At 38.4% G+C, this 20,272-nt stretch overlaps 1 protein-coding gene across 6 annotated transcripts in view; it reads right to left on the bottom strand.

Annotated features, from left to right (window-relative positions):
- Positions 1-882: 882 nt before the first annotated feature.
- LOC141903202 (speract receptor-like) overlaps positions 883-20,272 on the bottom strand; it is a 34,352-nt gene continuing 14,962 nt past the window's right edge. For all 6 annotated transcript variants that reach the window (XM_074791250.1, XM_074791248.1, XM_074791253.1 and 3 more), the window contains 22 exons: positions 15,649-16,326; positions 15,119-15,292; positions 14,425-14,554; positions 12,491-12,631; positions 12,001-12,182; positions 11,618-11,753; positions 11,197-11,366; positions 11,001-11,106; positions 10,241-10,319; positions 9,802-9,928; positions 9,531-9,704; positions 7,686-7,790; positions 7,534-7,605; positions 6,994-7,159; positions 6,730-6,873; positions 6,474-6,654; positions 5,995-6,135; positions 5,365-5,488; positions 4,868-5,111; positions 3,154-3,252; positions 2,359-2,450; positions 883-2,241 (listed from right to left, as the gene is read on the bottom strand). In XM_074791250.1, the coding sequence (XP_074647351.1) occupies positions 1,861-2,241; positions 2,359-2,450; positions 3,154-3,252; positions 4,868-5,111; positions 5,365-5,488; positions 5,995-6,135; positions 6,474-6,654; positions 6,730-6,873; positions 6,994-7,159; positions 7,534-7,605; positions 7,686-7,790; positions 9,531-9,704; positions 9,802-9,928; positions 10,241-10,319; positions 11,001-11,106; positions 11,197-11,366; positions 11,618-11,753; positions 12,001-12,182; positions 12,491-12,631; positions 14,425-14,554; positions 15,119-15,292; positions 15,649-16,038 (3,558 nt within the window). In that variant the 5' untranslated portion in view covers positions 16,039-16,326 and the 3' untranslated portion in view covers positions 883-1,860. The remainder of the gene's footprint in view (positions 2,242-2,358; positions 2,451-3,153; positions 3,253-4,867; positions 5,112-5,364; positions 5,489-5,994; positions 6,136-6,473; positions 6,655-6,729; positions 6,874-6,993; positions 7,160-7,533; positions 7,606-7,685; positions 7,791-9,530; positions 9,705-9,801; positions 9,929-10,240; positions 10,320-11,000; positions 11,107-11,196; positions 11,367-11,617; positions 11,754-12,000; positions 12,183-12,490; positions 12,632-14,424; positions 14,555-15,118; positions 15,293-15,648; positions 16,327-20,272) is intronic.

Raw genomic sequence — 20,272 nt, 5'->3', positions numbered from 1 at the left:
TAGTTATTGTTGCCAATGCGCTATCATCGAAGTACTTCGCAAACAATGGATCGTACGGTAAGGATCGCACGTCGTTCACAGTTGCTCGCGTAATGTACAGCGCCACTGTTCGGTTTACGACAGAACGACGTTAAAAAAGCCTTTACTCCTGATTAAACTATCGAACCCGCGTATAACTATTTCGACGGCTTTTCCTCTTTACTTGAGAAGGAAGTCGGAGATGGAAAACAGTGATGCGGCAACGGTGGCTTTTCCTATTTTCTTCTCGCCAAGTAAATACAGTCCATCCAATACGCAATTACACTTGTAACACATCTCAGACGGAGACTTGTACTTTCAGTATATACGCTCCATTCCTGGTCGACTGCCTTGCGGCGTAAAATCTAGACATACCGCGTAAAAGCCCTGTGTAAGTTAGAAAGGGTGATAAAAGTTCATCTTCTCAGCTGAACAGTATCTCTCGAACCGCATTTTCAGCTGAGATAATGAAGAGATTTATGGACAAGCGTTTTTCTCATTTTGAGCAATAACATCGCATAAAACCATTCTTTCTACTACATCCTCGAAATATCGCACACAGTTCGTTCGGATATGAGGAATTTATTTGTTAAATTGAGAATGGATAGAGTTTTGAAAATGAAGTGATTTTAATGAAAAGTTGCGGCTGACGAGAAAATGTTTTGACGACAACGATCCATTCCCAGGGAAAATACCTCAAAATAGACAGACATTACGCGATTCTCCACTGAACTGACCACATACAGAGTACGCCATTTTGATTTCCGATGTGAGTTGCTGATAAATTCTCGTTTAAACATTTTCAGAAAATGATAAGAAAGTGGATGACCATATGCAAAAAGATCTTTTGATTTTATTTATCTCGATGATTTTGTATTTAACCTGTATTTTGATAACACAATATGCCAGTATAATCTTAACCTTTTTATATTATTCCAACTGAACAGAAATATCAAATATTATGAGTAAAAGCGTTAATGTCATGATACAATATTATTTACATTTTTTACATACTTATGAAATGTTTCGGGGCGAGGGCTTTGATATGGAAATCAATATGCAATATTTTGTCGCATGGATATCGATAATGGAATTTATATACACGATTTACTATGATGCTATCTTTACTTGACAAAACACAAAATCAGCAAAATTTCAATTAAACCTACTTTAAGTTGTATCAGCCCGTCAGTATTATGGATAATATTCAAACCCCACCAATTCATCGCAAATTATAAAATCAATTAGAACTCATTTAAATCCTTTAATATTCACCGATACATTAGTTCCATTACAATACCCGTATTATTAAGTAATGGCATATCAATTCTGAGCACGGTTGTTGAAATGAAAGATGATTGACAACTGGTTCTAATTAACTGCGCTTCTGTCGATCCTATGAAAGCGTCTTGATAATCTCATAATACGACAACCCAAGCATTTTGATTGATAAAACTCTCACATTCGTCCGTTTTGTAAGTCAACCAACAGAATCGGGGGAGGGGGCGCTTCGTCAGCAAAGTTCAATCACCGGTTAGATAAGAATATTTACGTGTATAATATGATGAAATGAAACTAATGACGTAGCGTGTTTTTCATGTCTCCTAATCAGCGTCAATGTATTCTATATATATATATATATATAAAGTATTTCATCGTTTACATATTCATATTCAAAATCATTCAATTTCATGAAACCTTCAACGATATAAACAAATTATGTTTGTAGTTATTCAACACGTTTTCTTAACGAGGGATGTCGCAATTGTTCTTACGTCGAAATAAACAACTCGTTACAATAAACACTCAGATACTGCCTGTATACGATAATACAGTGTGTCGTCACGCTTTCTGTAGCAATGCTATTTCCTCGAACCGAGATGGCCCTCGACTTGTCGATGACTTTTTACGTTTATCCGGCTTTTCAGAAATGTTCGTCAATGATACGAATTCGCCGCTTTCCTCGTCCTGTTTTTTACGAGAACCTTTCGATATTTTTCTGAAAGGCGACTTAGAGTTAGATTTTTTGCGCGGTTGATGTTGTACGTGCGGCAGTAATGAATGGTTTTCATCTTCGTTCGAATCGGCTTGGTAACTTTCGTTCCGTATTCCGTTCGGTAAATCAAGCTGACCAACTTCAAAACCGTCCACACTGACTGCAGTATCCGGTGAAGACTTATCACCTTTTCCTAAAAGCCAGTGTGTCATGACCTCACCTTTTCCCTGAAACGAATACGTACACATGAATATCGTATCGAGCTGCAGCTTTCAAAAGATATCTTTTTATATTCCCCTCATATAGCACGTCTTTTTTTAGATATTGAGCCTGATGATACTCACCTTCATCGACACCAGACCTCTCGGTTCGGTGATAAATCCTCCCAACTTGTCGAGTAACGATTTGCATTGAGGTGAACAGTGTATTTTCAAAGCTAGAAATAAGAGAAAAAAATAATCAGCTTCATAAAAGCGAAGATGTATTGAGTAAAAAAACATATCATGATATGATAACATTGAAGTATTAAAAACTCATGTTTAAGTCCACGACTGAACGAAATTCATTGACAATCTTTGTTTTCGCTGATTTCGTTTATAATGATTTCAGACGTAGTTAGATGAATTAATCGAACGTTAACATTGTTTGTCGGGGGTATAATCATCAACAGACCTGTGAAACCAGAGTACAGTATTACCGAGTTAGTATTGACCTGGACTCGGGGCGGACTAATTCCTCGATCGGGGATGAGTCCGGAATTTGATTTTCGCCGGCGCTAAACGGTGAGTAGTAATCGTATTTGCAATGATCTTCGTTTCAGAGCTGGCGTTAATCAAGGTGAAATGTAACAACTGATTCTCGCTTTCTGATTGACTATTTGGCATAGATGAAACAACAATATACCGAGAACAGACTGCGCTGCGTTCGATATCATCACCACCTAGCTGACCGGAGGCCATGTTTAAATTCAGCATTCTATCGAAACATTTTTATATATATATGCACGAGTACGTTTAAGGAGTTCGCCGATAATTCATAATAAATAATAAAATGAAATATCAGACCAAATCATGAGAGATTGGATATGTGTGCCCCAAGGGGAAAAATGTTCCATTTCTATTTACGAAGGTGATACTTACGGAGGCCTGTCGTTTCCATTCTCGATGTAGTGTTCACCGTATCGCCGAATAAACAATATCTAGGCATTTTAAGACCCACCACGCCCGCTACGCAAGGACCTGAAAAGACAAGTTAGATTTCTCTAGAAATTGGGAGACTTTCCGTGACGACGACATTTTCAATATGTCAAATGGAATATTTCTTTGATTTATGAATTCTTGAGAACTTCGTGAATTATACGGATGAACTATCGGCGGTGTACGAATACTGTGATATCAAGTTTGCGAGATGTATGCAAATATGATAAGTTTCAAGGGGAAATAGACAATTTTCGCAGCGCGTATTTCCCAACTAGACTCCATTGCTGTAATTAGACGCCGGGGTCGCGCAAAGTTGGGCCTCGTCAAATGCAATTCAGGATTTTCCGTATCATGAAATATTTATAGCATTAACTTCGATCCAGCGGAGGCAAAGTAAATGCGAGATGATGAAATGAACCAAAAACGCGACGGTTGTTCTGTATATCATGTAATGTAGTGTTGTTCGCCAGTCGTATGGCAAAATGTCATGAACTTTGTAAGCCATACGTAATGCCAGATAACTTGGATATGAAGGACCAATATATCACATTATGTTGTCTATAAATCTTTTCAAATCCTTTGTCATTGTTGGAATTTCTAGAGTTTCGGGGAGTTTCATTACGCGAAACTGAGAACCTGTAGAATTGCCTGAAAGATTATCAGGTCGGGATTTACTTTGTAACAACAGCTATTGCTGACACTTTCTGATGGAGACACTGGTAAATGGCGCCTAGAGGAATGATAACGTGAGTGATCACTAACTGGGCGCACGGATCACAGACTAGCTATCGGAATTAGTGTAATTGCATCAGGCAACTGACGCGATTCTCGAAGGCGGCTCAGTGTCCGTGCAATGTCTGAAGACAACCTGTCACAACCTATCACACACGATCCATCCAAGCCTCTGGCTAATATCCCAACCATCTTGAGCGGTAACGACCTGTATTCTATTGTTATTAAACTTAATTGTCAGATATAGAAATAGACAAAATTTGTTTCACTTTCCCCCCCCCCCCCCCCCAAATCATAATCTCTCTATTTATTCTTTAATCGATGAAATTCGAACAGCACATCAATACAGTCCGAAAGTTAACAATATGTTGGAATGGAGTGTAGTGTTTACCAGTTTCTGAACAAGGATTTTTTTTTTCAAATAGCATATAAAGCCACTAAAGGGGGTCGATTATGCTTTAACTTGTGATATCCATTTATCATCAACGTTTTCCTTTAGTTTTAAAAATCGAATAAAAACAATCGCGACATGTAATTATTAGGTAATGATCAGTAATGCAACGCATAATCACGCTTTTCCACGCAGTCCGTTTTTTGAAAATCTCGACACTAATGCCAAGAATATTGGCTGGACGATCAATTATGTGAGGTTGTCGGTTACGACTTTAAGCAGGTGATGCATCTTCGTTTTACTGTTTTTTTTTTATTTGCGGTGACGACAAGAGCACCGACGTCTCTAGCTCGATACGCTGATGATTGTGAAAGATTGATCTCTATATCGAAAAGAACCTCGATGACCATCAGCAATCCGGCGAGTATTAACATGCTATATATTTCTTTTACGGATTACGAAGACAAGGTTAAGCTCGAAGATGATATATGGAGAATGTCAGATATATATATATATATTTATAATGCTTACCGGAATGTATGCCTATACGCAATCTGATAATATCATTAGGACGATGTCTGATTTTAAATTTCTTGATGGTGCTGAGCAGATGAAGGGACAGTGAAGCGATTTCACCGGCATGCGTGATACCATTTCTGGCGGGTAGTCCGCTCACTACCATATACGCGTCGCCAATCGTCTCCACTTTGTACACGTCATAGTTGTCGATGATCGAATCGAAACATGTGTACAAATCATTCAATAAATCTACGACCTGAAATATCAATCAAAAGTGATCCCTTTAAATGGAATTCTCTACCGACGACTGTATGATCAACGCCTTCAAAGAAGGGAAATTTATGTACAACAAACTAAGACACACGCATATCTACTGTAAGATTATTAAGTAAGGTATTTCGTCACTATGAGGAGGTGTTACCCGTGTTAGTCCAACAACCGTCGTTTCTATTTACGAGACTTGGTAAAGTAACGACTAGAAGACACATGCGCTATATATACCCACTAACCTGCATAGGCGTAGATAACGATGACATCTCAGTAAATCCACATATGTCACTAAAGTATATAGATACAGAATCGAATGATTCGGCTTCAACTGATTTTCCCAACTTCAACTGCTCGGCAACGCTCCTAATGAAGAAAATATATGCAAAAGTAAAAAAAAATCTAAATGCATGAAAACCTCTCCCACGCTGTTAGATATATAGGGCCTGGTGAGAGATAAATAAGACGTTTATTCAGCCTTAAAAATCAGTTGATGTTATAGCCATGTGCGCAGCGAACTGCAGACTGAATCTGTCTATTCGTGAGTATAAATAGAATTTAATTTATCTCTCAACGGATGCAAGATAATCCGACTCAAGTTTTGATATTGAGTTTTCCAGAAATGATTAAATTTTAAGGTCATCAATCACAGTTAAACGTCTTAAAGATAAACAGCAAAGCGGTGCCAAATTCTGATATCGGAATAAGTCGAACGAACACTATAATTTGAAGAAATTAGCGCCATAAAGGAAGCTGTGTGAATTGACTTGATTTTACGTCAAGGAACTGGGAACAAACTAAGATTTTTCATTCGATCCATATATTTTTAGAAATACTCGTCGGGATCATATTTCTATTGAACTACGTCATACTTAGGTAACATTTGGTGCAGCAATTCTTCTGTTTTCTTTTTCTCTTCAGCCAACTGTTCGGTTCTTTCTTCGATTATACTCTCTAAGTTAGTCGCGTACTTTTCCATTATCGATATCATGTTATCCATTATGTTGGGTTTCCTACAAAATGAACGAACGATCGATCGATCAATTTTAATCACCGCGTGTTCTTTGCAAAGCGCCGACAATACCGACGGTAAAAACATAAAAACTATGCCCAGCCGCCTCCGATGGGATTCCCTCGCTGATTGCAAAAGTATCACCGTACGCCTCTAAACGTAATTAAGTTCTAACGTATACCAGTGCGGAACGTTCGAAACATCCCCAAACAACTCATTCTGAAGTTCTACCAACTAGACCTAAGATAACTGAATATTTGATTTGAATCATTGAATCAAAAGTTCCGTACCATCTCTGCCTGGGTAAATGAACGATATCAGTCCATATTCATTACTTACATTCCTTTCTGTAACGGTTTCAGCAGGACTCTGATCGTTTTGAAATCCGGTCTCATTTGTGGATTTTCAGCCCAACATGCTTCTATACAATCAGTGACGAACTTCGGTACTCTGTCTAATACAGCAAGCCGTGGACGGAATGGATGGTCTGAGTCGGGCGATTTGATTTTTTCAATTATCGCTGGAAAGAAGGCAAACATTGAGTGAGCGACCCGTCATTGTTATCGGCTGCTATACCGAACGCGTCGTAGCTTACCTCTGGGCGATAAACCCGAGTTTGAGAACGGACTGGTTCTCGCGTGTAATTCCCATAATACAACAGCAAACGCATAAACGTCGCCTTTCTGATTTCCTGGTTCGTTTATAGCTCGAAGCAACTCCGGCGCTCTCCAAAACAAACCTTTAAAAAGTGAATATTCTAATGCCGGTGAAATTTACGCCGAATGAATTTTTCTAAATACATCGAATGTTCTTGATATATATTTATCATAATTTCTATATTCAATATTTAAGAACCCACTTCTGTAATAGGCGTGTTCGCCCCAGTCTTCGCGTATTTCATTCTTCTTAAACTCGTGCATGCCGTAATCAGCTAATTTCAAAACCCATCGAGTGTCAATGATGCAGTTTGAAGACTTGAAGTTTCCGTGAAATCTGATTTCGCTATCGTGCAGGAACAGCATGCCCTATATAAACATACGATATACATGTAATGTAACGTAATATAAATTCATTTAATTATCAATGAATTTGAAAACAGATTAAGGGTCCTGAAAATCTAAACGTAATGAGTGTTTGTTTATGTATTTGGTTTACGTCGTTCGGATCTTTGTTTTCGAAGATTAACCCTATAATTAGATCGATCATTTACCCTCACGACGGGACGGGAGTGTTGCCCAAGCAGCCGGCAGGATTCGAGCCCACTCGCACTGATAATTACGGAATGCAACAGCGTTACGCCTCATCCTGTATACAATACTGAGTTACCGAGGCCGCTTTTTAAGTGATAATTTATCGTAATATGAATCTCAGCTGATACATACACTGGACTCTTGTTTACCTTAATGACATCATTGACTAGTGATGCAATAAACATGTTGTCTAATTTTACATCGTCATTCTCTAACACGTCCTATATTTAAAAAAAAGAAACTCGTATGAAATTGTACAGTGAATTGATTTGTTAATCGTACGAGGACTCGATGAACGCACCTGAAGACTGCCTTTAGGACAATATTCGGTTAAAATGCATACGTGAGGATTATCGACACAGGCCCCTATAAACGTGGCTATGTTGTCGTGACGCATATCCCTTAACTGAAACGAGATTTAATTACAGAAAAATCAACGTGAATTAAAACACCAAAAAGAACGATAAATTCGCTATCAAAGAATTGCAGACGATAACATTAATTTTGCATTTGCAGTCTGATCTTAAATGACAGTGATTCCTGAACGTTCCGCTGTAATGACGTTTAATGGAAATTAAAAACTGAAGTACGGAATTCTTTTAGAATTCTGTTCGATGTTGCTGTCTTTTCTCGCATCAGCCACGACAGGCACGAAATACAATACGGCGCAAGAGTTTGAGATACGCTATTATGTCTGCAGGTAATTATAAGCCATTAAAGAAATCGAGCTCTTCTCTTTCTCTCTGCTGCATTCGGTTTCATCTATCAGTGAGGCTACACGTAGTACGGGTATAATTCAGGACAAAATAGACCCATAACGCAAAATAGTCGTTAATTGTAGATGAAGCAGAAATTAGCAGTAAAACGATCATCAAACACGAAAGAATTCACCGTCCACGGACATTATCAAAGAGCACCGGCGCGACCCGTTTTCAAAAGCACGATTTATTCCCAAAGACAATAAAGATGCGTGAGCGCGATAAAATCTGGCTTCCGATAAAAATTGTACAGACCACCACGAAAGCTCTGAGCTCTTGTCGGTATGACGGTAACAGCCAATAATGCGCAGATGATAAACACTCTTTCGCGCTGAACGACGGATTCCGAATTCCAGATCACAATTCCATTCGGTGGATTTTCTATGCCGCGCCAGAAAACAGACATTTATTGTCAGCAGCGAAAATAGACATTAACTGTTTACTTTAAATTCAGACGCGCAGTCATCTGAATTAGGAAGTAGATTGATTAATGCAAATTCAGAATGTCAGAAATTGAAATTATCCAATTTTTGAACCCCGAAAGCTAAAAGGCACATACGTCGCTTTTCGATTGAAAAAAACATTCGAAGAAGTCGTACAAAAATAGCCGTTACATCTGAGCTGTAAAGAAGACCGAACAGTGCAGGGAACTAGACTGACGGTGGGTGTTGGGCGTTGTCCATATTATAGTTTTGATGTGCATATAGACGTTATAACTAGTAAGTAACTAGTTTGAGTAAACTGAAGATGGCAAGAAATTCAAGAGAGGCATCCAGGTGTCTGCAGGATATGATAATGGTTATCAGGGAAGCTAAGAATGGAATTAAATAACGTGAATTTTATTTCCAATGAAAACTGTGTTCGCTAAATCGATTCCACATTGTCTTATGAATCTTTTCGCGGAGGCAGCTGCGGCTTAAGGAGAATATCACATCAGTGGATATTTTCGACGCGATGCTAACTAACTACGTGATCCCTGAGTTATGAGAAAATGATCTCATATCACAGAAACAGAGATCGCCACTAATTTGCAATCAGAATTGGTACTATATATTCGATGAATGCTGCATAAGATTCTGACAATTGGCTGACAATGGACACTGCGTGGATTAGCATCGAGCACGAGCACATGCTGCGGTGAGATAACGAATAACGTAACACCCATGTAATTTTGGAAACCAATCGATCCTCCTGGGCGAATTATGGCTTGCGGGAAAGCAGTTGACCTCTCGTGGCCTGAATCCAGAGGTTACCGATGCCATCGTGATATCATTGCTGTTATTTCTAGTAAATCCCGGACCTTTCTAAACCGCTAATATTTCTACATTCCGAGCATGGCCCTTTCGAGTAATCTTCACTAATGATATTTTTTCACATTCCTTACTCACTATTTTCAGTTCTTTCTTTACTTCACGGGTTAAATCGATATGTTTCACGGAAATCTTTTTGATGGCGACCACGACTCCTTTATACGTAGCGGTAACTGTGAACAGTTGCCTGTGGTCTACGTCACCACCCTGTGAGTCTAACGTCATCGTACTCGAACGCATGGCATTGTTTACCTACAACGAATAACATATCGTCAGAACTACTGCGACGTAACGAGCTTTCAACTTAAGATTATGAAAATTATCCATAAGAATTATTGAAATATCGCACCCCTTTAACTCGAGACAATCCAATACTATTACATCCTGGCTGTAGTGGAGTACCGTTCTTAAGAACAATGTCTTTCCACTCAATCTTCCATAACATCTTAGCCAAATCTTGCTCATATCTCCAGTTCCTAGAAAAAGGCAGAAACTATGATGAAAAGAACTAACGGGTGGTATATGCGCAGTGAAGCTGTTATATGATCGTTCATTCGGAATATCTGCGTAAGAAATTCTGTTATGTAAGAGTCCGAATAATTTATAGCAGCCTAAGTCACGAGGGAATATCCGTCCCGTTGTGATAGAGTCATTCAAACGGACTCGTTTATCGTAGAACGACGATGTTTGCATCGACTGATTTGTCGAAGGTATAAGATATTCACGGATTCTAGAAGCATTTAATGAATTGAAAAAAAACGTATTGTTTTATGTAGCAGGTTTTTTACCTGTAGATGAGATTGACGGCCGTAATGCAAATGATGACTAAACCAGCAAAAACTGAACTGATTATGTACCATAACGTAGCTTAAATAAACAAACAATTAGTATTAGACATTTTCTTAATCTGATTAGAATAATATTTAACTTTGATAAGAAAGCTAGAATTTATCAACATGTTTCGACTTAATTTGCTTGAAGTACTCTCCTGTGGGAAAGAAAGCTAAAACTTTTCAACTCGTTTCATTTGAATAAAGTACTCCTCCATGGGAAATTTTGATTTTCTAGGCTCTCATATTCCTATGTCCATTTCATGCAAGGAGTTCTACCTTCATTGGCACACATAGGTATGAGAGATCTAACAAAATGACCATAGATATCATCCCGTAGACGTGCGCGAACTAACAAAAATCAGTTCACACAACGCATGTGTGTACAGAGTTGCCAGGTTGGAAGTGGGAAGAATACGTAATATATACTTAGTCGAAATAAGTGTTAATAAAATAACGTGTTCAGCATGGAAATTGCGCTGATGTTCAACGCAGAAACATCACTAACTTTACGGCCTCGATAAGACTAGCTTTTTATTGAAGCGTTTGTGATTTTACGTAGGATCTAACTGCATTATCACGTGGTCGATTTTGTTCATATCAGCAATTTGTCATTATTAAGAGTATATTTTATAGCATTCTTCAGACACAAGGATATGGTGTTTATGGTGGTATTTTGACGGGGAAGAGGACGAGTAGACATCGCGATAAGACTTACGGTCAGGTTTGCTGCATAGTTCACCGTCGAATCCGCATTCAGGGTGATCTGCCGGAACTAAACCACCGACAAAATCGAACGTCTGATTCTCGTAGAAAGCAAGAATCTATGGGAAAGAATTAAACATTCAGATGGTCACACCAACAAGAAAATACATCTCGGATAATCATTATTTGACGAATTTTGTTTTTATTACAGGTAAAATCTGCCGAGTGATATTTTGAACAGTTGCAGAACTAGGAGCCTGAAACAGCGCCATACGTTCCATCGTCCAAACTCCGCTCTCGTCCTTGACCCGTTTGATAACTGTGAAGTTTCCCAAAGCGTCGCCGTTTTCGTCCAGTTTATTTTCGTAGCCCATGGCACCTAATTAAAATGAAGAAGACAAAACGCGGATTAAGGCTCCGGACATCCCTGAGCTCAACACGAACGCTTGGTTGACGAAGTGTTGATGTCTAATTAGTGATTTCATAACTCAAACTCAAACTCTACCGAGAGTCACGCAATATCAACATCGCCAGACACCTGAGATCAGTTCATTATCTAATAAATAAGCTTGTGACAATCGTGCAATACGTCAGATGATGTGGTCAGGTGTAGAAAACCGTGATACTTACTAGTATATGTAACGCCTTTCATATATTGAAGGATAGCGCTACCATTCGATGGACTAACACCATCCTTGATAGCTTTATGGGCAGCTTCTGCGTAAAGTACCACCGCATCAAATAGATAATACGCTCCTGATGGTATCTAGAACATCATAGCAACATATGAATCATTATTATTATTATTATAAGACTACATTAAAAAATGGATGAATTGCGATTGAGTGAATCGGTGTATGCTAGGGGATTAGAGATTTTATAAGCCTTCATTGGCTTCATCTAATCTCCTCCACATTATATTAAAACATTTCATATTTGTATATCTCTTTATGACATGTTGTAATTTTATTGTGGAAATAAATTTATTATTATTATTTATTATTATTACAAACCGTTTTCATTATGCCCTTTATGCTGAACGGGTTGTAAAAGTTAAACGGTGGTTTCTCCAGGTATCTATTCACTTGTACTGCAAACGTTTCGGGGCCGTGGTTAACTTTCATCGCAGTCTGTACGATACACATAAACGAAGCGAGCGCTTCCACCGCATGACTGTATCGGATGTTCATTAAACCTGAAATCCAAATACCTCTCATTCATCCGATTTACAATTCAACGAAGGATTTGCTAATCGTGGAGATGCTAATCATAGAATAAGTCCAAAGTGCTGCTATTCGTACGGTTAATCAACTAATCGGTTTCACCTTTGGCTAGATATAATGTGACAACTAATTGAACTAATCAACAGTGAATCCCTGCTGGATTCATCGGATAGTCACCGGATAAATCGGGATCGAGTGCGAATTCATTCTATACATTTCAGTAGACAAAATCAAGAGATATTGGACAAAAACAAATCGCCCGAGAATTTTCGAGACTCACCAGTAAAATAGATGCCGTAATCATTAGACGGCATTAGATTCAATCCGACCACGAAATAATCGCCGTTCTTCAGGAGACCTTTACGGTCTAAAGCCATCATTAATCCGATAAACTCATGATCCCTAGCTGCCATTACATAAACTGAAATATAATATACGGGCTATAAACCTATCTCTTTAGTTATTGATAATACCATCAAAGTCTCTATGAAATCTACAAATCCTTTTATGCCCAGAATGAAAACTTTTAAGACCATCAGACCATCGTCTTTGATTTCGGTATATTTTTAGCAGCAGTCAAGATTACATAAATATTCCATCGTTTATTCAACGAATCGATATACGTGGCTAATTCGAAGAACAGGCACCGTGTTCGCAGAAAAATCGTTGTACGATTATAAAGACGATGCTTATATTTTGAAATAACTTGATTCTTGGACGTGTTCCGCATCAGCAACGAACTCGGTGAAAACTCGGGTTATCGCATTATTTCAAAACTGCTCGCGTCGGTAAACTAATATTTACCCTACATCAAAGCATTCATGCGTCAAATACGTAGACAGACAGAAAACGAGAAATACCAACTGACATCAACGCTTTTGAAACAGTAGAAAAATAGCAATAACATTTTAACGCCATGTTAAAATCGCTAAGTTCTCCGTGAATGAAGTATTTACGTCATGTCGTTTTAACAGTTACAAAGTATCGACTTTTCCAATCAAGTGAATCATTGCATTAAAAACTCAAATTTGGAAATTTCTGCGGTTTGTGTGGAGTACTCAAAAAAAGAATTTCAGTTATCATTAATAAATAGATATATTCCTATCCGAACGACTTCCCACAATTTTCGATTCAATGGTTCGATAAGCTCAAAATAAATACTTTGCTTAGACAGTAAAATCGAACTCGCAACAAACGTTGAAACTGGCACCAATGTTTTAAGTTGATTTAGTGCAGAAATTTCCATTAGTTTTTATCGGTTATTTCATCACCGTGGAACGTTTAAATTCCAACTTAAACATTAAATTTCTCCTATGCTAAGATTCAAATGAATCAATCGGATCCAAATAGATCCATTGCTTGCTGTTAATCAGTTCTTTACCGAGAACAGGTGTTGCTTTACGGGGTATTAGTATAGGCAACCAAAAAGGCTGCTTCGCTATTTGCGAGGGAAAAATGTTAAATTTGTGTCTCTCCCGCTGATTTATAAATTCTACATTCCGCGGTTCTTTCTTCCAAAGAGTTTTTTCTTTAATTCCTTGAATCGTTTCAGGTCATTTCGAAAGCACAGGCCTACCGACACCCACCAACAATAATGTTTCTATGATGTTCGCCTATTTTTTCGACACGTTTTAAGGTGCGCATTCGGTTGAACCAGATATGAATGAAATCTGATCACACACTCAGCGATTTAAACTCACGGCAGATTCCGTGGTGACTAATGCAGTTAATGTTCATGTCCGCGAGCCGCACCAGTGACGGGTATAGGAAACATAGTCAGTGATTGAACGCTCTGACGATAAACTAAAGCTTTTAACCATAAAAATGTGGGTGAAAACCGTTTAACAATAAGCCAAATGAGACAAATGGAATGGAATCACGCAAGTGAACAACATAGTTGAGAAATATTTCAGAATATTCGTTGTACGTTCATAATTAGTTCAATAGCACTTGTAAAAATGGCTCTAAGCGAAATGTTCGAATAGTATAGGCCTATCTCACCGACATCATCATCCCTGCCGTACACGAAAACGCGCTGCTTAAATGATATCTTTGAAGATTCGTGAGATTTCACTAAACGCTTAAGTTCTTCGCATTCGTTGGCGGCCTTCAGACGAACATTCTATTTTCGAAAACTAATCGGCAACTAATCTACGAAACATCATTCTAGACTCGACTCGTTGCAATTCGTCAATTTAATGACTGATTACTTACTGCGGCAGATTTTGTGGGTTTTTTCAACGATGTGATTAAACGTATGATCCTTTTCCGGTTCACCGTTGTATACATATCCCCCGTTATAACGTTGTTTAGCTATTACTGTAATATTCAGACTTTCCAACAGCTAAAATAAGAAACCACAGAATATTAAATTCAGTTCATTATTTTTACCTTTTTATGATGTCATTCTAACATTCATAACGTGACATCATTATCAAACATTCTTGCGTGTATTCATCGTTTGAAATATTTGATATAAAACGATGTATTTTGTTCACCATAACTTAGGATATTTAACGAGCGTCCATATACTGAAGGAGGACAAACCGTTGTGTAGGTGGGAGAAAGTTAAAAATCTTATAAACCGAATGAAAGCGGATATCAAATATAAAGGCCGTCGTACGTCGAACCGGATATTAGAGTGACGTCCGTTCTGTAACCTCCACTATGTAAGATATGATTGATGTAGAAACTTCGGAAAACATTCTTTAATCTTAATTTCTGTCACATTGTCTCCGTCAGTCGAGGGAATCTTGGAAATTGATTTTTTTCGGAAAAATAAGCTCGTATTGTATCACACGGTTTAGTTAATGAACACACGACGCAGATGAAAGACTGTCGCGAGGCATGAATTAGGGAATCATCAACTCGAGGATCTAATTTTGGTCTGGGTGGTGGAAATACTTACTCTAGCATAGCTATCGCCGTTGTATACGTCACCATTATACACTAGCACCACCTGTCGCCACTGGTACCAATTAAGCAATGCTACAGCTGCCCTTACGATTTGGTCGTTTGGTGGCTTCGTTCGTGCGAATGTCGGATACTCAATTTTGTTCGAAGCTTCGTGGGCCATACACAACTAGAATTATAGTTAAATAACGATTTTGCTTATTCGACTTTTTTAAAGATCAATCGTTCGCCAGTAATTGATATGTTAGACTGATTGAGATTGGGCTTTTAGAGGCGTTTTGATACCAGAAATGGAATATTGCCATTAATAATGTATACACAATCTGAACAAGATAAACACCTGTTGTTTTGATGAAGTGATTTATAAATCAAAACAACTTCATATCAACATCGCATGATCCGCATTGACTGTAATAAAACTAGTGCCAAAATTCATTGCGTCAAACGGTGTCGAATAGAATGCGCTTTTTAATGGTGTTTGAAAACAGTTAAATCAACGAAGAAACATATTTTTGAAATACTTACGTAAGACACCATCGGAATATTGTAAGCTGCAGCTATTTTTCCCTCGTGGATACATGTTTTTTGCGGTCCGATATACGCCGAGATATTCCTTTTCATCAGTTCTATAGTTGCTTTGATACTGTAAAGTTCTTGCCCATGCGTTTGACCAATAACAAATTCTAATGTATGATTCGGTAGGATATCGCTACTGTCGTTAATGACATCCACTGCGTATGAAATCGCTCCCGAAATTCTCTTGCCCTTCGGTATATGGACTGCGGTTTCTAGGCTGGCTCCAGGCGGTGGTTCACTTTCAGTAAGATAGCCCAGGCGGATAACGGGATTTTTCTTGCAACCCACGCGACCAACGAGCGCTAAAACCACTACTATGAATATTGAAACGATATCCATATTGTTTCCGTTCTATCTCGACTGGATTTGTTTATCTATCTGCCATTATCTGCAGCGGAAAATAGCAATTCTGTAGATTGTATCCTCAGTTGGATTCGGAATCGATCCTAGAATTTTGTGCCGCATTCGAGAATCTGAATCCGTGTTTCAAGCGATGGCCGCATAGTGACCTCTTGTCTTATTCTTCAGTTTCACGATCTGTTTGATGCTTACTAATATGGCAGGACACGCCTTTTTTCTTCGATTCGGTTGGTTGCCTCGTCGAAACCGGAAGTTCTGTCCAATGACCTGTAACGATAGCAGTGAAAATTTCCATTAGAGTTGACGTGGTTCAATAATCATCACGTGCAAACCTCCCCCAGACTCTATTGAAATAAGTGTATAGAATATCAAAAGACCGTTCTTACAAATGGGCGAATTTTTAAAAGAGAACGTCACTCGCATTTATGCGTTGGCTTGACTACATCAACACATGTATATTTTGATATTCCATTCATATGCAACAACACGAAAAGCAGTGGTTTCTTAATTCCGCAAGTCTCCCGGAAATAATGGCTTATTCAAAATGTACTGGTTTCCTCTCTCATTCCAGTAATCATTTATCAAGATTAATCGCAGAAATAATCTTTAATTTCTAGTATTAAAAATCGCGTTTATTTTTACTGTAAGATAAGCAGAAACACGCACAAATCATCTCAAAGAATATCTCCTAATTATTAAAAGAAAACAAGAATGTCTTATCGATGCTTTTCCGTAACCATTTAGATGGTGGAAACTCGAATATCTCACTAAAAGTTACTGCATGATAAAAAAAAGGTTTTGACGAAAAAGGAAAAAATCGGTTTTTACAAATTTAACTATATATAGAATGTTCAGGAGACAGACCTTAGTCACGCATGAAACGAGTACTTAAAAGCAAGACCGCTTTCATATCCATTAAAACCTCTTCTCAGCAAGAGCTTCTATTGTACGGTTTATTCTATTTGTTTCCGATAATATTTCCTTCGGTCGCATCAGGTATTTCGACGGGCTCTCTCTGCAATGACATCACGCGCACGAGACAGAGAAATACTTTCCGCTCTGACGTTGAAATCAACGCGGGATGTATCGACATTTTAGTCTCGCAAGCTATCATTAGCCAGGTAAATTAGAAGTCCGCGGTACGAACGAGTTTTGACAGTATCCTGTCGATCAGCGCTGAACGAGTCAAAACAATTTCTAACTTATCTCCCGATGAAATCGATGTTCATTCTCGGTTGACATTTCTTTGCGTGGAATGAACGGATGAATGAAATAATTTCTCTTTGCGAGAATCGTTTGAAACGAGTTAGTATTTTCTCGAGTTGCGCGGTCCGATGAGTTAAAGATAATCATGAGATGGGTAAAATGTGTTTATATATATCGATATCAACGGAAGTGAAAAAATTTATGGACCGCTTCCAACACTTTATCAACTTGTCGATCGCATTAGTTTCCAGACCGAGCATTGGAGTCAACGCGCGAAAGATAATTATGTCTTTGCGCCCCGGGGGTGACGAGAGACATAGCTGGCTCGAAAACGACGACCAACAACCGCTTGTTGTGTCAGGCTCTCACCTTGAATTAAATCGTCGTGTGCAACGCAGGAGATGGTGCTGTAAATGTGTCATCCACACATCAACACGAATGATAACTCTATCATCAATATCAAAAACACAGAATAGCCTATAATTTTTGATAACACAAAATCAAACAAACTTCGATGGAAGACGCCGTTTGTTATTTTTTTGCTCGCCAGTCATCCGGTGCGCGAGAAAAAGTGATGGCGATGTCGAACCTGTCAAGGATTTGATTCAAAAAAGTTTATGTGACACAACGGCTGTATGTAGATGATACATTAAACAAACGCCATCAAACTAATGAGCCATAAAGCGCAAATTTTATCACCCAGACACAATAATGGTGTTAGCCCAACATCTTTATACATATATATATATATACATATATAAATCAGAAAAAAAGTGGTTATAGCGTTTGCGAAGAGAAATCACCGACCATGCGGATATTCATCACATCGGCTTCAGCTATCGGTGACGTTTTATCTCACTGAAAAAAAATCATGTGCACTTTTCAGTCTCTACTAAAGTCTCAGTCATTAAACACTGCCCTCGTATGGGAGGCTTATCAAAATCAAAGCCGACCACAAAATATGTATCAGGGTTTGACCGGCCAACGGAACGTTAGTTGAATTATACAAAATTTGAAAATTTCATTTCCGGAATCGAACTTTAGGAAAAGGACTCATGTTCCTTTTCGTACGTCGAGCATAACTGCGAATCTGTCTCAGTAATGTGAGAACTGTTGAATACAAGAAAAACATTATTCCAAACACGTTAAACGTAGGAAATAGCCAGACAAGGACAGCGAGTGCTAAATGAACTAATGAAGTCCCGTATGTCCAACAGTATCGTCCATTTTCTAGATAATACCGGAATTATCATTCTTGATAAATTGCATGTCGCTAATGAATTCCCCATCTTTTTCAATGCGGTATAAACAGTATTGTAGTAACAGGGTTGATGTAAGTTTGAATATACCATAATAAAAACAACCGTACGAAATAAGCGATTAAATAAACGAATATCGGTTAACTTCAGTCGGGGTATAATTGTTGTTATTGTTGTTATAGACATTCTTGTTATTTCTGGCATCGATCAGAATGTTTTTGTTGAATGAAGCCACCGCGAAGCGAGACGGCTCGAATAGCAGACAAACCCCTTCCCCTACTGAATAAAAGCTGCTGTATAAATGCGTCTCAAAGGGCTCGACGATAGAGACCTGTTTTCTTATCGAGAATTTGGGAAGGTTATTTGACTCGGACAACGGGTCGATAAAAAGAAGCAGAGAAATAAAAACAGAGACGTTTTTGGTCGAATCCCGTCTGCAATGCTCGAGGCGCCCGAGTTCCGTCCGAATGATATTGATATGTATGTGTACAACCAGACGAATAAAAAAACTAATCAAAATCATTTTTGATGCGGTATAAACTTCTTAAACGTGGTATGAATATTCACCAACTCAATCTTTCTACCGCTACATTAGACAGCACTGGTTCTGCACGCAGTTCATGACCATCGTCTTATCATTAAGCTTTTCCATTATCGTTTATCCTTAAACTATTTCAAAAATTCCGTTTCTCATTCCAAATATCGTGATCGATATCGTGCGCTACAGCCTCAGAACTTAAACATAACCCAAAACTGCACTTATCTAACAAAAGAATACGGTTGCGAAGAATCGTTGACATCGGTCGAGGGCATCCTTATCGAGGGATTTTGTACGATAACCTCTCGCTAACAGATTTACAGATCGTCATTCCAAAATCCGAGGGAAACTCAAGTACTTTTTATACAGAACATCGTACGTGAATCAGTGAGTGATGTTAATCAAGCTGAGAACAAAACAACAGCTCACGTACCGCGCTCGCACTAATTATTCTGTTCCTGCAAGGTATGAGCGACACGCAGGGACAATCTTGCTCGGATTAAACACACAGCCGGATAGACACTGACAAATCCAGCCGCGAACAGTTGTCCTTGATGCCTCTAGCGCTGCATGCCCCACGTTTTCACGTTAATTACGCGTCAATTATTTTGCTGAACCTGGATAACCGCGTATCTCGTCCAGTCACTAATTGCGTTAATAGACGAGTCATGTTCTGTTTGAAGCAAACCTTGATAGAACAATAAAGATTTTTTTAAAGTGAAAATCATGTCTTCTAATTCAAGATGCAAACGTTGAATGCCTTAAATCAAAAAACAAATAGTCGAATGTATATAATTCGTAGTACACGTAAGAAAACCTAAACGTACTCACTCTGTAAGAAATTTGCTGTACATTAATCTTCTATCCAAAAAAATTGACTTCTAATAACGACTGAGGAAACTATAGTCGACATCGTTAATTTTACGTATCTGGAATCTGCCTTTGACATCGACAACGGCGCAAGTATGTTTTTTTTCAACTTAGTAACAGCTGCTTTTTGAGGTATAAAGATAATGACCACGACTACTGTTACCAAGTCTTACAAATACATATCAATAAATGCTTCGAATGGTGCATAGCGAGAGAGAGAGAGTGACGTTTTTCTTTGTTTTTTTCTGTAACTCATTTATCTTTATCTTCGCGTCTCGCGTCTGTCTCTGTAAATCTGATTGTATATTTGACGTCAAAATAGTCAAATACGGAGCAAATT

This window comes from Tubulanus polymorphus, chromosome 4, assembly GCF_964204645.1.
Source record: "Tubulanus polymorphus chromosome 4, tnTubPoly1.2, whole genome shotgun sequence".
In the NCBI taxonomy this organism is placed as follows: Eukaryota; Metazoa; Nemertea; class Palaeonemertea; order Tubulaniformes; family Tubulanidae; genus Tubulanus; species Tubulanus polymorphus.
Note: the sequence above shows the minus strand (reverse complement) of the source record. Positions and strands in the feature narration are given on the sequence as shown.